The sequence below is a fragment of the Trachurus trachurus genome (genome assembly GCF_905171665.1).
Source record: "Trachurus trachurus genome assembly, chromosome: 5".
Classification (NCBI taxonomy): Eukaryota; Metazoa; Chordata; class Actinopteri; order Carangiformes; family Carangidae; genus Trachurus; species Trachurus trachurus.
Window position 1 is genome coordinate 12566185 of NC_139896.1, and position 16858 is coordinate 12583042.

The following is a 16858-nucleotide window of genomic DNA, read 5'->3' on the forward strand; positions in this document are numbered from 1 at the left end:
AATGTCTCTTACCAAAACCAGAAGTAAAATCATCCCTTATCTACATAATTTATTTTTGTGTGCAAAGCCCCCGTTGCTCATCATATTGCTCCACTTCTGCTCTTTTTGACTCTGCAGAGTCAGTCTGATGGATGAACTTTTGACTGCTGATAAATCATGCAGGGGTTGCTGTCAGGAGAGGCTTTATGATGCTTCTGCAGAGCTGTGAGTCCTTTGTATCTGATAACATCAATGGCAACATTTCTGGCAAGCTGCAGTGAGTGCATCAGGCTGACAGGGAAAATGTGGTCAAAGACACCATGATTCAACTCTTATATCTGAATGCAGGTCTATGTAATTTTGTCCAGTGTAAACAATTTTGCACACACTGATATTGTAAAGTGACGTCACCACTGCAACCCACCACATTGCACAACAGGGTGCATGACCAGATATACAGTTAATTCCATAAACAAGTGATGCACATTGAGCATCACTTGCTTTTTGAAAAAAACAAAAAAACAGCCAGCATCAGAAAGAACAGCATGAGCTGTTCTTAGAGAAGATGTCAAGGTCTTAAGCGTCACAGGAAGCTCAAGCTGTAGTTGGGTGACATACATAAAGATCATACAGGAAGCCTCGTCTCTTCAGGCAGATCAGCATTTGTCACTGAGACATCCTGCAGTTCATCTCTCGCTCTGAGAAGGATCTGGTCTATTACTTTTGGTTTTGGATCATCTAATTTCGGCGCAAACATTAAGAGGTGAGTTTGTGTCCTGCTCTGTCTTCTACTACCTGACTTTTACCTCCATTTGAGCAAATTTACTGCCTCATAACTTTTATTATTTAAAAAAATATCAATTTTTCATTTAAAATATATATTGCTGCTGTTTATACAAAAAAAGTTTTGTGCATGACAAATATAAAATATGTTATTATGTATCTCGTTATTCTAAATACAGTTTTTAGATGTAGCTCACATGGACTTTGTTTCTCACAAACGTGTTGCATGGAAATTTAACACCTCGATTATGTGCCTATTGATGTGGTTGAGCGTCTTCTTGTAATCGTTGAGGTTTTTGCTGCTAGGTAACAAATGGTGTGAAAACACTTGTGAGCTGTTCTGCTGATGGTAGTTATCAGATATAACATGTAATGATGAGAACAAAACATTTCCTCTGTTGATACCTAGCTCACCTTTTTTTTTTTTAACTGTCTCTGCTCACATTAGTCATTTCAAGTCAGGAGGTAGCCAAGGAACATGGGAACCTGTCCCATCAGATGTCGATCAAACATGACAATCCTTGATAATTCATCTGAAACGGAAGGTAGGTTCATTTCTCAACACATTAACACAGAAAATGAAAAATAATTTTCAAAAAATATAACAAACAAAATGTTTCTCATTGTGTTCATCTGCTTCTTTCCCTCTGCAGCCACACAAGACAGCATGATTGTATCCCTCCATAACTACCCATCCTTTGGACACACAGAGGTGACAATGCACATTGGGGAAAGACTCACCATCGTATCAGAGTATGTGACTCATAATGTTTCACCTTCACCCTTGTTTTCACCTGGGCAGACACAATTAATCATGTTTGCTCGTTTTCTCCAATAGCGATGGCGATTTTGTGATGGTGAGGTCATCAACCACGGGACTTGAGAACTACATTCCCACCAGCTACACTGCCAAGGTCACACACAAGTAGGTACAGTCACAAAGATGCACTTGAAATATGTCTGGGTGCCATGTGTGCGTGTGTGAAACCAGAGGAGTTATGCTTGCATGAAAAGAAGGGCGGGGAGTTCCCTGAAGGGTGGGAGTATAGTTTCTGTGTCTGTGAACTTTACATCAGTGGAGACCGATGTTTGGAACAAGACCTCTGTTCTCTCCAGTGGCGCCTCAGCCTCTGCCTCCTGCACTTTCAGTCCTCCTCCAGTGGGGAATGTGCTCTGTTACTGTTACAGTGGGTTTTCCAGAGCTAAAAACAACATGAAGATGTTTTTTTTTGTCTGCATGACAACACTTTGTTCTATTGTCCCACTCACATCTAAATGTCTCATGCATCCTCTGCTGTCTGTTCAGGTGGCTGTTCACAGGCATCGGCAGGTACAAAGCCATGGAGCTGCTCATGCAACCCAATAACCAGAACGGATCCTTCTTGATCCGTGAGTCGGAGACAGTCAGAGGTTAGAGGATTTCTTTCTTTAAGAGAAAAAATGAATAAAAAGTAATAAAGGACCAGCCTTGAAATATGTTGTGGGTGTTAAGTGGGTGTTAATGAAGCAATAATGTCATTTTTTATGGTTTGACAGTCTGTAGTAATGAGGTTTATCCATGGGAATAGCTTCATTGGCCATAGAAAATGACTTGTATGGGTTAATGACTAAGAGCCATTAAGTTTAAGTGCTGCATCTATTTGCTCGCTCTGTCTTTAGATTGTTACACGCTGTCTGTCCTGAGGAAATCCTTATACGATGACTGTGTGAAGCACTACCGCATCTCTCACCTGCAAAATGGCTGGGTGTACATCTCTCCAGGACTCACCTTCCCCTCCCTGCAATGCCTGGTGGAACACTATACAGGTGTGCACTGAGGATGTAAATGCTGTGTCATCACATTCAAATCCTCCAGCCCTACAGCAGTGAGAGTTAAATGTTTCCTCCTTTTCCAGAGTCTGCAGATGGATTATTCTGTCGACTGACAGCGCCTTGCTTTATCAAGGGTCTGGATAACACTAGAGAGGCCCGGCCGGTACCCACAGCCATCAGGAGGCCGACCATCAACTGGAAAGACATTAGCAGGTATGTTAAGCTTTGTTTCTACTGATGACTGCCACAAGATGTCACTCTGCTCCTCAGTGTAGAGCAGCTTCCCCCTGCATGGGCCCCTCATCGTGTCCTGGTTAAAACCATTAATAAATCCTCCTTTAGGGATGCTTATCTTTTTCTTTTTTTCTTCTTCACTATGACACAAAGATGTTGAATAAACTCTACAATAATTTGTGTTTCAGTAAACTGAGAGTGAAGAGTGTGTATATAATGTCAGCAGATATGCCAACAGATAGTTGCACTGGCTGTCTGCCCAGATTGAGAGTCTGTGACTGTGTGAGTAGGGAGCAGCGAACCCACCATAGATAAATCAAGTTTTAAAGATGTAGCCAACAACAGATGATAGGCCTCATTAGATGAAAAATACATTTTTCATTCTGTGTTAATGGTTTTTGTTTTTTTTGTTTTTAAATCTCTAAAACAGTTTCTTTACTCATTTTCAGTACAAATTCTGTCCATGTTTACACAGCAGTTAAAAGCCATGTTTGGGATATTGTTTAAGTCTGTATTGTCTCCACTCAGGTCTGTGATCTTCAGGAGGAAGAGAACGGAGTCAGACCACTCTCTGGTGAGCGAGGGGCTGAGGGAGGCCATCAACTCTTACCTGCAAATGACAGATGGCAATGACCACAGCTGGGAGGTTTGAGGAGAGACGGTGGAGCTGTGTGAAAGAACTAATAATTAGACAGATCGAGAGCAGACAAATAGGACTGACCTGACTCATCTGCAACTCATCTGCCAGCCAATGTACGCCCTGTACGCCCTAATGTGGTCTCCGTGCACTGCCATGTCGTGAGAGGAAGGCTGAGACACTACAATCTTCTGATATGTGATATAATGTATGTCAGCAAGAGACTGTTTTTGTGTGTGTGTGTGTGTGTGTGTGTGTGTGTGTGTGTGTGTGTGTGTGTGTGTGTGTGTGTGTGTGTGTGTGTGTGTGTGTGTGTGTGTTCAAAGAGGCACACAGTGGGTGTGGGAGCTGAAAATAAGAAAAAAACATCGAATGTATTAATTTATTACCTTATTTGTACATATTGTTAAATCTAATATTGTTTGATTGTTATCATGTATGTGTTAGAATCAAATAAAATACTATAGATAGGCTATGTGATGAATGTGCAACACATATACCCACCTGAATGCAAAGAGGATCCAGCCTGTAGCCTATTATTTGATTTTTTTTTTTTAAAGGTATCTTATCATAATAAACAATCTATTAAAAAATGTAAATATGACTGAAGTCATTGCATTCTTGCAGAGTGAGCTTTTCTGCCAGCAGGTGCCGCTTAATTGCCTCCTAATTCATCAAAGCCTCTTCCATCCACTTCCTGCCCGAACAGTTCAGTTCAGGAAGAAGAAATAATGGCGACGCTTCTGGGGTCCGAGTCCCCTTGTACTGGAGGAAAACGAAGAAACTGCAACAGTAATATTGTCACAAAGTTCACGGCTAGTAGAATAACTGGCCAGGGTTACAGCCGAGGGACACAGGTAAGAGAAACGACGCATGTTATGTCTGTAAAAAGAGATCCCGAAAGTTGATCGACTGAGACCAGGGGCTCTCGTTTGGAATTCAGCCTGAGAACGGAGACGTTGTCCTGGAGACGTGTGGTCCTGTCAGCTCCGGTTGTAGCTACAGCTAGCTCGCTACCAAACACAAAAACAGGCTGTTTTTAACCAAACGTATACATGTAAAACACTTGAATTGTGTATAACAACATCGACAAGCAAAAAAACAAAACAGAAAAACGTTAGCATTAACACTGCAAGTGTATGAGGCAAGCTTTTTAAATTGGTCTTTGTTGTTAGCGTCGCGTTAGCTTAGCATCTCAGGGCCAAGTGAAAATACGACGTAAATTTGCTGTTTAAAACTAAAAAAGTTTGACGGGGCAATGTTATTGTTACAATCAGGCAATGGCAGTGTCAATGTCACCGGAGAGTACGCGGTTCAATTTTATTTTAGAAAGGCTTAAATCTCACGGTGTTAATCAGCGGCAGTAACGTTTGCTAATGTTAGCGAGCTAAGCTAAACTAAAGCTAAGCCAGCTGAACAGCTCAGGTGATTACGTAACGACACACTAACCACAATAACTATCGTTTCCATAAATGGATAGGACACAACAGCAGCTGTTTGGACAAGTTAACAATGTTGCTCAGTTTATGTTTTTATTTTTTACACACGATTTAATACACATTTACAATATACGTGTTGCTTCGGAGGACATATTTGCTTGGCTCGTTTCAGTTTTGATTATACGGCTAGTTCATGTCAGCTGTGTGAGTGTGTGTGTGTTTGTGTGTTTTTTTTTTTTTTTTTTTGCTTGGTCCTTGAACGTTGACGTCGCTTCTCCTGTGCATTTCTGTGTTTTTTAGCAATCGTGCATCTGAAACCCCTTTTCTTTCTCGGCTACACACACCCACCGTCAAACCGTTGCATTGCAAAGCCAATAAAGCAATTTATATCAGTGCACTTTCAATAAATCTGCGTGTCAGTGCTGTGCCCTTTTTTTTGTACCTTCCCTGCTGACTTGCAGTTTTCGAGGTAGGGTAAGGTAGTGCGTCTTACTACACAAACATTAAGGGTCAATGATTTATGGCAATATCCTTCTATTATGTCTTATTGCATTCGTCCACTTTTTCCCAGGGTTGCTGCTGAGATACTGTCGGGTCAGCTGCTATGTTACACACTGGTGTCATGTTGGTGCTACTGACAAACCGCATCACATTAATGATGGGGTTAGGGCACCAGGGAAAGCATTCAGGGGTATATGTCATCAGCTGTGAAAGGCTGCAGCAGAGGACACACACACACACACACAAAAAAAAAAACTTTTCTTTAACAGGATACTTGGTTCTTCTGTCCTGCTCCAAGTTTAATTCATTACCTTATTATGATTCTCAAATCCAACATTAATACTGATTAACTTTGCAGTTGTTTTTTGGCCTCTGATCACCATGAATTCGTATATTATGTAGTGACGAAGTGTAGCAGTTCGGAATAATTTTTTACTCTGTACAAGCTTCATGTAAACCCCACATTTATAAAATGTTTATTCTTTGTTGAAAGATAGGAGATGTAAGCATTTTCACATGGACAACTTTTGGCTAAGGCCTTATCATAGAATTTCATTCATAGATTATTTTCTGTAATACATACAGTTGCCGTAGCCTTTAATCTTAAAATGATTTCAATATTAAGTTTTGTTATCGTTCCCAGACAGTAAATGTGCGTATCTTCATTACTTGCAGTGGCAATAAATTAATTTGGTAAATATAGAAAACACCCCCTTATGTGACCTTCCCGGAAACCTTAATTCAGAACGCCCCACAAGATTTTATTCCTAATGAGGAGAAAAACTCAACACAGCACACAACTATGATTAGATCTCCCTGCTGGTGTCCAGTAAACCCAACTTTAAGATTCTGCCTGCACTTTATGGCTTTGGTCCATAATACATGTGCACTCGCTCGCCCACTTCGTGCCAGGCTAGGACTCCCTCGTCACATGGTTTTAGTTATTACTGGGATATAATAAAAAACTGGTGAAACTGCTTTTAACGTCTGTTCTCTTTGTTTCAGTAATCTGGTATATAGCCTGAGGTGTGGCTCAGCTCTAATCTCATTTAAAAGAACACTAACAACGTTTATATTCATGAGGCTTTGTTTGTTAAAAAAAAAACATCATTCATGTTCTGTCTGTGCAAAGGCAGAGGGAAAAGAGGATGTGTTTTTTATAAGCAGTATGTGTTACGTTTTTATGTTTGACTACATAATTACATATGCATGCATTTTTTATAGACTGCATACATTTTTTACTGTGCTTTCGCTGTATATACATCTAAATGCTAGTATGGGCAATGCTCTTAAGATTGCAGCCTTACATTAACATGCACAAGCCCTACACAGATTAACATGCATTTTTACTGTGTATGTTGCAGTCTTTTTACGTTTGCTTTTAATTATGTGTCGTAGCTCCCAGGAGGTCTGCTCCAGGAGAGAGATAAACGGGCCAAGTGGAATGGCATCCCTACTCTGCTGCAGAAGCTCCACGAGAGCAGCCATCCCAACAGTGACCTCTCCCATGCCCACAACTTTCTTAAGGTAGTCGAGTCGCAGGATTAGTCCATTCAACAATGATGCTGTAAAATTACTGCTTTTTTTTTTTTAGCCAATTGTTAGTGAATGTTTCACTTTGGAGCTTGGGTGATGTAAATTACATGTGAACAATGGTTTTATGGTCAGGTATTATCATCCCACCTCTCCATGGAGGCCATGTCTTTTGTCACAGAGGACAGGAAGACAGCTCAGGAATCCACCTTCCCCAACACGTACACCTTTGACCTCTTTGGTGGAGTCGATGTAAGTCTGACATTCTTGTTGCCTGATGTGCCATTGTTATTGGACTCAACATAGAGACATTAAAGCTTGTTGTCTTTGAAGAATCAGTTTTTATGTGTACAATAACTCTACTGAGGCATTGTGAATATAAAACCCATATTAACTGCTTCTTTTGATGTTTCCCTGAAGCTGCTTGTGGAGATCTTGATGAGACCCACACTAACTATGCAGAAGAAAAAACCCAAAAGTAAGTAGGCTGACATTATTATTGGCAAGTTAACATGTTTTAACATGAAGATAAACAATCTGAATTTAGACTAATGTCTGTGTCTGTTGCAACAGTGAATGATGACTTGGTCAAGGACTGCCTTAGTGTTCTCTACAACTGTTGTATATGTGTAAGTATCCTGTTACATTTTCTTACACACCACAGAAATGACAGAGGTGCATCATACCTTTTACAACCTAGTGCATGCATAAAGCTGCAGTATTTTTCCCTTGGTTATTGCAGTTACATTGTCTCTAGAAACAGGACAGTTTTTACAGATAAGAATGAGCTTTTTTTTCCTTATTTCTTTGTTTTCATAGACAGAGGGTGTCACGAAGAGCCTGGCAGCGAGGGACGACTTTGTTCTGTTTCTCTTTACCCTGATGACAAACAAGAAGACCTTCTTACAGACTGCAACTCTAATTGAGGATATTCTTGGAGTCAAAAAGGTCAGAGTTATACTTGGATTAAATCCTCAGCATCAGCGTTAAATATTGTTTATGACCCTGAAGGTCTGCGAGGTCTGTCTTATTCCAATTTGTCTTAAAAATTGGTCAAATTAATACTTAATCTTAATTTTTATGGGAAATGTAGGAGCCTTTTAATCTTTGTTCTGCAGATAAATGTATATTGTTATCTTCTGGCTCTTGTCCCTGTGCAGACACCTCTAATGCCAGAACATTATGCCAAGCAGAGCTGCTAACACCCTTGTGGCAAAGCAGTGCCTTAATTTCAGGCTCATCAACATCAACTTTGACTTCTCCTAATATACTTAACAATTTAAAACTTGTGTCTTTGCCTCTGATTACCCCAGTGTTATTATAATGTTCTGTTTAGATCCCTTGGCAAGCCTTTTACTGTCATTCCTAATGTTGGTCATGTTTCCAACTCTAAATATATAAACCAACAATTAAATTATGTCCGCCACAAATAGGTTTTTCAGCTTTTGGTTCGACCAACGCAATATCGCTCCGTTCATTCATCTCCGCATAGCGCTCTTTCTCCGTTGTTGTCGTTCATACACACAGACGAGTGCGCATTCATGACAGTAGTGCGCAAGACTTGTAAGGTCCGGATTTAAGGTCACAGAGAAGGTGATGTGTGAACAGGCAGACTGACAAAAAACTGCTACAGTCATGAGTGAGAAAAATGTCTAAACTTGATTTATGATGTTGCCAATTTTGTAAATGGAAAGGCTAAACTGTAATGTGAAAACTGAAATTCTTTTTTGACATGCAGCCATAAACCTACACAATTAATTTTAATATGGAAAAGACCACTGCACTTTAAGAGGGTCTGAAACTTAGAGCTGCTCATTGTTGTATTTCTGATTGCAGTTCACCTCCAGATTGGTAACAGTTCATGTCTTTTGCATTTTTTAAGGAGATGATCCACTTAGAAGGCATTCCCAACTTGTCAGGCCTGGTGCAAAGCTTTGACCAGCAGCAGCTGGCCAACTTCTGCCGCATCCTGTCTGTCACCATCTCAGAACCTGATGTGGGAAATGATGACAAGCACACACTGCTGGCCAAAAATGCCCAGCAGAAACGCAACGCTAGCCCCTCACGGGCAGAGGTCAACCAGGGTAAGTTGACTTTGAGGGGCAGTGCTAAGATCCATCGTGTTTGTACGTATTTTGTGCCATTGTAAAAGAACAGATCAGTAATTTGTGAACCGTCCAATGTTCTTCTCCAACAGTAACCTTGCTGAACATCCCTGGGTTCATTGAGCGGCTGTGTAAGCTGGCAACTAGAAAGGTGTCTGAAGCCACAGGAGCTAACTTCCTGCAGGAGCTGGAGGACTGGTACACGTGGCTGGACAATGCTCTGGTGTTGGACGCCCTCATGCAGATGGCTTCTGAGGACGCTGAACAAAGCAGCACAGGTGAGTGTTGGGAGTTAAAATAAGATCCAAAACTGGGCCAGTTGCGATCGAGGATCTTTATTTCCAACATTCAATAGTGCAAATAATCCGAAACCTCATAAAAGTGTCCGAATAACTTCATAAAAATGATATAAGAAGATGGAGACGAAGCTTGGTGCAGTAGTGTTTACCTATCTATTGTAAAAGCTTTCTTCCCCAGTCCACCCTTTGCAATTTGTCCAGATATAATGATGCCCAGTTTGTCAAGTTTGGTGTCTTTGACGCCACTGTATCTTTTGGTGGCCGTTACCTACTTTACCCGACCATGACTCCCCCTGCAGACGGCTACACACACACGAACACTGTAGTTTCTCACGCTAGCGCACACACTCATCCCTCCCTCACTCTCTTTTAGGGATGTCACGATTATAGATTTGCGATTATGGTCAGAGAAATAATCACGGTGTTACGATTATCACGATTATTATGCATCAATAAATTTCACAACACTATGAATGTGTAAAATCAAATATAGTCAAAATATAATTACATTACTAATCTCTTAATATAGGACCAGTTATTAATCCCCCAGGGGAAGTGTTTGAAATATTTAAGTCATTAATTGTCATCTATACCAAATGTTTAAGTTTATTTTATTCATTTCTTTACAATTCAAATGACATGCTAACATTTAACTTCCTACCAATTCAGTGTTACTTTAGATAAATGGACCAGCATCTGTGCATTTACCTTTACTTTGGCACCACATCTGCCGATATGTTTCCAACATAATCTTTTTCGGAAAGTGACGGTATTTAGGAATCTTTACGATCAATTAATTGTGGTGTTTAATACCACGATTAATTGTGAAAACAAGTAATCGTGACATCTCTACTCTCTTTACTTTCACAGAGCTCGGTGCTTTTGCTTATTTACCCAACATGAGAAACACTCACTTGTGCCACTAGTTCTCCCCCACTGCTTTAACCCTACAAGCTTGGATTAAGATCACCTTTTTCCCCAACTTTCAGAGTCATCAGACGAGAGTTCCCTGGCCACCAGCCCCCTGAGATATCGACTTCCCCAGTCCATGAAGATCGTCCATGAGATCATGTATAAAGTGGAAGTGCTGTATGTGCTATGTGTCCTTCTCATGGGCCGACAGAGGAACCAGGTACTTCACAATGCATCTGCTCTTTTTTAGGATTAAAATGGTGGTGGGTTTTAATGGTAGAGTTCAGTTCTCTGACCACTGTACTATGTCTGCACAGGTCCACAAAATGCTGGCTGAGTTCCGTCTCATCCCGGGGCTCAATAACCTGTTTGACAAGCTGATCTGGAGGAAATACACGGCTTCAAATCACGTGGTGCACGGCCAGAATGAGAACTGCGACTGTAGTCCAGTATGAACTCTTTAACACCACAGTATTTGGAAAGTTGCTCCAGGAAATTTCAACTTAACTTGACAATTAACACACCTTATTCTCGTCATACAGGAAATTTCCTTCAAAATCCAGTTTTTGCGGCTTCTCCAGAGTTTCAGTGATCATCACGAGTAAGTGATCTTTAATTCAATCACTTTGGATCTGACTTGTTGTACATTGGCTAAGATTTTTTTTTGTGTTATGTGTCTTTCAGGAACAAGTACCTCCTGCTGAATAGCCAGGAGCTGAATGAACTGAGTGCCATATCTATGAAGGCTAACATCCCTGAGGTGGAGGCGCTGGTCAATACAGACAGAAGCCTAGTGTGTGATGGGAAGAAAGGCCTCCTCACACGCCTCCTCGCCGTCATGAAGAGGGAGCCTCCAGACTCGTCCTTCAGGTCAGCATTTTATAGGTCAAAGGTGAAGATGCAGGAGATGAAGACGTTAATAGATGGTCAGCCTGCTTGGGAAAATGTCAAAATACCTATACTGGAGAAGTCATGTGAAGCCATACTGACAATAGCTACTTTTGAAAAAATATTTCTCAAGATGTATCTGCTTCTGCTTTTTATAGTTTTGCTGACTGTTTCTGTTGTGTATGTAGATTCTGGCAGGCGAGGGCAGTGGAAAGTTTTCTCAGAGGGGCCACATCCTATGCAGACCAAATGTTCCTCCTGAAGAGGGGACTACTAGAGGTATCTACTGCCGCAGACTGTTTTTTTCCCTTTCCTCAGTTTATATCGCACAGATCTCTCCTCGATTTGATTTTTTTAACTTCTCGCTTCACCTCAGTTTCTGCTTCCATCCCTCGACAGCACATCCTGTTCTGTATCATAGACAGTGGCTGTACCTCCCGGGATGTCCTGCAGAGCTACTTTGATCTGCTGGGGGAGCTCATGAAGTTCAACATTGATGCCTTCAAAAGATTTAACAAATATGTCAACACTCCAGAGAAGGTAAAATTGCACCCATTTAAATGCCTCAGAGAAAAGTCTGCTTACAATACTTAAAAAACCTTTTCTCAACTTGCTGTGTTGCAGTAACAAGTCTTTGATTTTGATCTCTCCCGTGTAGTTTCAGACCTTCTTGACGCAGATCAACAGCTCCCTGGTCGACTCCAACATGCTGGTGCGCTGCATCGTCCTTTCATTGGACCGATTTGAGAGCCAGACTGAAGATGTCAAAGGTAAACCAGGATGGAAACTTACACATGTAGTTCAGTGATGTAATAAACTGGCCAACCCTGCCTAGTCTGACAGAAATTGTTACACCACATCCATACTAATGGATACATTTGGAAACACTGTTGTTTAACACTCTGCTCAGTAAATTAAAATTGGAAGTGCTGTTCCTGTAAGAGCTGAGCTTTAATTTCAGTGCCATGTTTCCCCCGCAGTGGTGGAGGTTCTGTCTGAGTGCTGCCTGCTGTCCTACATGGCCAGAGTTGAGAACAGGCTTTCCTTCCTCTTTCGACTGATCACCATCATCAACGTACAGACTCTCACACAGGTCTTGTTTCATTTTCACTTCAAGTTTCAGAGAAACTGAAATAGTTGTAGAAAAGGGAATATTTTGACTCAAAAATATAACAAGATCAATGGAAGACATTTTTTGTCTAAACTTGATTTAATGTCAACCACAAATAACATTCAGTTCATTAATATCTGTCAGGGTGTGATGCAAAACACTTTGTAACTCGAGTCCTGTCTCTTTCTGTATCCATCCCATCCATTTTCCCTGCAGGAGAATGTGAGTTGTTTAAACACCAGTTTGGTGATCTTGATGCTGGCCAGAAGAAAGGCTAAACTGCCCTTCTACCTCAACGCCCTACGGGAGAAGGAGTACGCTGAGAAGTACCCGGGCTGCCTGCTCAACAACTTCCACAACTTACTGCGCTTCTGGCAGCGCCACTACCTCAACAAGGACAAAGATAGCACCTGTCTGGAGAATGTGAGTAGCTCTTGCACTCCCTCACATACTGATTAGATAAAAGCAAATATCTTCATCTCACCAAAGTCTACAACCGTCGCAACACACAAGCAGCACCGACAGTCTTTTCTTATTCTCTACTGTTGATGTTCAGTGTTGTTTTCATTGTCAAGGCTTTAAAATACAATGACATGGAAATCACAAATAGACAAGCTGGAAAAACAAATGACGTTAAGTGTTTCTTCTGCTGTGTCACAGTGACATTTATGTGACAAAGTTCTTCAACCAGTTTGTTGAACTGGTTTGGACAGCAAGACTGGTTAAAATGTTCCAAAAAAGTCTAGGAAACAAGTGATTTTAAAAATGCAGACAACAAGTTGTGTTCAGGGTTTGGAAGAGTTTGTTTGCAGATTTGCAAAGCTGCCGACTGTTTGAAGTTAAGTGAGAAATCTTTCAACAATTCAGGAGGTTGAACCTCTTTTCACACTGAAGGAAACTGGTTAGTTGGTGGTTTGTCTTTTACATGTTTATCATCAAAAGCTGTAAAGATGCAGATCAGCGAGCAACCATAACCAAGATTCCGTCAATGTGGCTGCACACAGAGAAACAAAAGCCACATTCATGTAAATTACCTCGAAAACACAAGTAGTACTGCATTGTTAACATGATGTACATAGTTTCAGCCCCCTTAAACAGAGCTGTTATTAATCATCACCTGTTCAGTACCAAAGGCCAAACAAAGTTAGAGACATGCAAGTTGTTTAGTAAATGTAGTGGAGAATTTAGCAAGTGAACAGCCAGATGTTTCTCTCAGGGATTTGTTGGGACAATATGTGGGTTTAAAGGCGAGTGAATATCGGCCTTAACATTTGCTAGCCAGCAGGAATCATGAATACAAAGATCAAATATTTGCTGGATGCCTAACAACATTGTAAGGTGATGTGAATGCTGTGTTTTGTTTGTTCTGCTGCCCCCAAGTGGCCAAAAAGTTTCATACAGTACACATACAACCATAACCATTTTACATTATTGTTGAAGAAAAAAGAAGAAAATATCAACATATATAAGCTTTATTACTGATTCAGTAGACATCCAGGAGTATTTAAGCTGTCAACATGGCTACGCTCCTACCCGTTACATAGATACAGCTACAGAGCATTGCGCACATCATCGAGCTCACCACAGACTGTGGTTAACCAACTAATTACACCAGTAAATTAAAATAAGTCGTATTGTTCTAATCCCTCCCTGGTTTATCTCCTCAGAGCTCCTGTATCCCCTTCAGCTACTGGAAGGAGACGGTGTCAGTGCTGCTGGGCTCAGACAGGACTTCTCTGTGTGCCATAGCGAGCTACATTGATGAGCCCTTCATGGATCTGGACAGAGACCTGCTGGAAGATTGACCTCCAGCATGTGCACTCGCTGCGCTGGCGGGGGGTGGGAGGGGACAGGGCAGACCGTCACAGGGAGCATGGACACCTAGAGCTGGTGATGACTCCACTTAGCTGAGCCATCCAGGTGCTTTGTGACTGCGTTTCTGGATGTAAAGACTCCCCTGTTTGCTGTCTGTACCTACGCATGGAGGCTGTCATCACAGATGTGAGGGGACGTAAATTTTGCCCGGCTGTCGTCCGCTCACTGAGTTACTGCTCTTCTTCAAAGGAAACCTGTATGTCCATCCCAGATCACCCACATCGCATAACAGACAATTGAAGAGACCTTGAGGGGAATGACACCTGCATTGGTTGTTTGCTTTAGGTGAAATTCAAGATAGAGCCTTTTATATAACCTATACAAAATTCTATGAGAAAAAAAATATGTATCATTCAACAAATTATATGTTAGAAAAAAAGATTCTTTTCACGTGGACTCGGTTTGGAAATGGCCACAGATTAAACTGTCATTCAGATGTGCAGGTCAGTGCCGTGCGCCGCAGGCTCTGCCAGGAGGAGGCGGCCTCCATCTCCCACTACCTACACGCTCCCCTGTCGACTCCGTGCCGCTCCACTTCCTGACCTGTGGAGGAAACTGGTAAAAGTGGAGTTTTTTTTGTGCAGGGGTCCTCTCAATGAACAGCATTTTCATTTAACCTATCTGTGGGTCTATTTTATTAGGTGGCTTGTTGTTGACTGGTGCTTTCTGGCTCTACTCAGAACATTTAGGTAGCTTGTGGGCCGGCTGACATGTTTCACAGATCACACGGGGCTCCTCTCACCTAAAACCATCCACTCTGTTGTGGCTTCAGAAGCTTCACCCAGGGACTCGTCTCTTTTCCAGGTTATTTTTGCTGATTTATTTTTGTGTTGTTGAAAACAATGGCTTTTAGCTCTGGATAAACTGTAGAATAAAACATTGCACAGATGAAATTGTTTTTATTGTTTATTATATATTAACACATTTGTTGATTAAAAGAAACCTTCATTTTGTAACACAATTTGTATCCGTGCTGTGAGAGATGCTTTTGGGAAGAGAATAAACTATGCAGGTGCTAGTGTTAAAGATACCACTTTTAATTGTTCCAGTCCACACAGTTTGTTTTATGTGAATCAGCCTTCAGCCCATCACTCTGTCGTCATTGGATTTAAAGTCTACCACTTTCTCTGGTATTTCTCAAAATCTCAGACTACAAGCTGAGAACGACAATCTTACCATGTGATGGCTCTTTTTGGGTGGTGTCGCCACCCTATCTTTGGTTTCGGATTGAAAAGGAGCAGAGAGCGCGGCTGTGTTGATGTGTCCGCCTGAATGTGCAGCTGTTTAGTGGAAATGGAAGATGCGGAGCTGAACAGAGATATTTGGTGTCTCAAATTAAAACAGGCTGAACCCGTGATAAGTACAAATGAATGAGCTACCTCATATTCTATCCTGATACCGTACAGATCAAATCACTTAACAATGACAAGTGTACAGTTTTACTCCCAACATGTCCTGAGTCGTACTACGTGTTCATGTGAATGTATAAGGGCATTTATACAGTTGGCCCCTGATGCCATGAGTTACTAGTGCTATGCCGCCTTGGGATGCAAACACACGTCCTTTTACAATTTTGAAGCCTTTTATTTGCTTTGAAGCTAATTAACCAGAAATGTTTCCTTGTTTTCTAGCTTTCATTCAGCATGTCTTAAAAAAAATCTCTTAATGGGTGTGCACATAGTTTGAATTAGTTCATCTTTTGTGCTTTGCAGTGAAGTTAATGCAATTACACTACGCAAGTGCTTCTCTCTTACAGATTCACTTTCTTGCTGGATGCCCAAGCTAAATGCTAATGTCTAACATGGTGTGATTTGACACAGGGTACTTCTGCAGTGTTGCATTGTTAGTATTGATCATGTATTATCATGGATCTGAATCCACATCCCTTTTATCACTTCAGTCACCCCACCCCACCCCACCCCCTGGGCGTCAATGAAGCTATTGCTATGAAAACACGAATGTTGTCGGCAACATGAACAATCCCTGACGTCTGTAGCTTTGTGATCTGAATTTCTGAGAGTGATCCCTCCATATGATGCACAAGAGAGTTGGTTCTCAGCAGTTGTGTATGTGGTGTTTTGCTCCTTGTAGGCCTTAGATTTCATTCAATCATTAGTTTGTATAGAAAATGGTGAAATCTTATACCCTTGGCCAAGAACATGCTGCATATTGTTAAATACAACACACAATTTGACTTTTACTTTAGGTCCCTGATATTTTAACTTGATTAACAGTAGGTTTATGTAATGTTTGGCATGATGATATATTAAGACACATATTGCAGCCGTTTCTGAACTCACTCAAAAGTCGGACCATGTGGTGCTTTTTTTTTAATCAAATATGATTGTATCTCACCTCACCAAGATCAACAGCATCTATGGGAAATTTGTTAAAAAGAACTGTAACGAGATGTTGATAGTGGAGAGTTCATGATGAGGCTCTCCAATGGTTGTGTTAAAAATTTCACTTCTGCACACGTCTTACTAATCCTGTTTGACCATCAGCGAACAGAAGGTTTATGTTTCAGTTTCACATTAAGCTATAACCACTTCTGTAACCAGCTTTAACCCTCATGGTACTCCTCTAATGCTGGTATTTAACTTCATTTTCCTTATTTAACAACTGTTTGTCAAATTAATAATATAATAAATTCTTCTTTAGACCTTCTTTGTTGGGTTTCTATCTTTGTCACATATTAACACACACGAAAAAGTCATATTTGAAGATTTAAAAGTCTTTATTTGGGTGTG

General features: G+C 41.0%; 2 protein-coding genes across 2 annotated transcripts; both read left to right on the forward strand.

The window, feature by feature from the left end:
* The first annotated feature begins 638 nt into the window (after nt 1–638).
* On the forward strand, nt 639–4038 carry sla2a (Src like adaptor 2a). Its single transcript, XM_083971088.1, has 8 exons — nt 639–742; nt 1211–1307; nt 1416–1515; nt 1601–1687; nt 2069–2172; nt 2422–2568; nt 2658–2787; nt 3337–4038. Exons 2-8 carry the CDS (start codon nt 1241–1243, stop codon nt 3458–3460), a joined length of 759 nt encoding a protein of 252 aa, XP_083827214.1. The 5' UTR covers nt 639–742; nt 1211–1240; the 3' UTR covers nt 3461–4038.
* A 115-nt stretch (nt 4039–4153) lies between these two features.
* trpc4apa (transient receptor potential cation channel, subfamily C, member 4 associated protein a) lies at nt 4154–16737 on the forward strand. The gene is made up of 18 exons (XM_083971078.1): nt 4154–4302; nt 6784–6912; nt 7054–7170; nt 7339–7396; nt 7492–7547; nt 7738–7866; nt 8801–9002; nt 9116–9301; nt 10312–10454; nt 10552–10683; nt 10777–10835; nt 10919–11104; nt 11311–11401; nt 11522–11662; nt 11781–11892; nt 12103–12215; nt 12450–12656; nt 13901–16737. Exons 1-18 carry the CDS (start codon nt 4177–4179, stop codon nt 14036–14038), a joined length of 2325 nt encoding a protein of 774 aa, XP_083827204.1. The 5' UTR covers nt 4154–4176; the 3' UTR covers nt 14039–16737.
* The last annotated feature ends 121 nt before the right edge of the window (nt 16738–16858 follow it).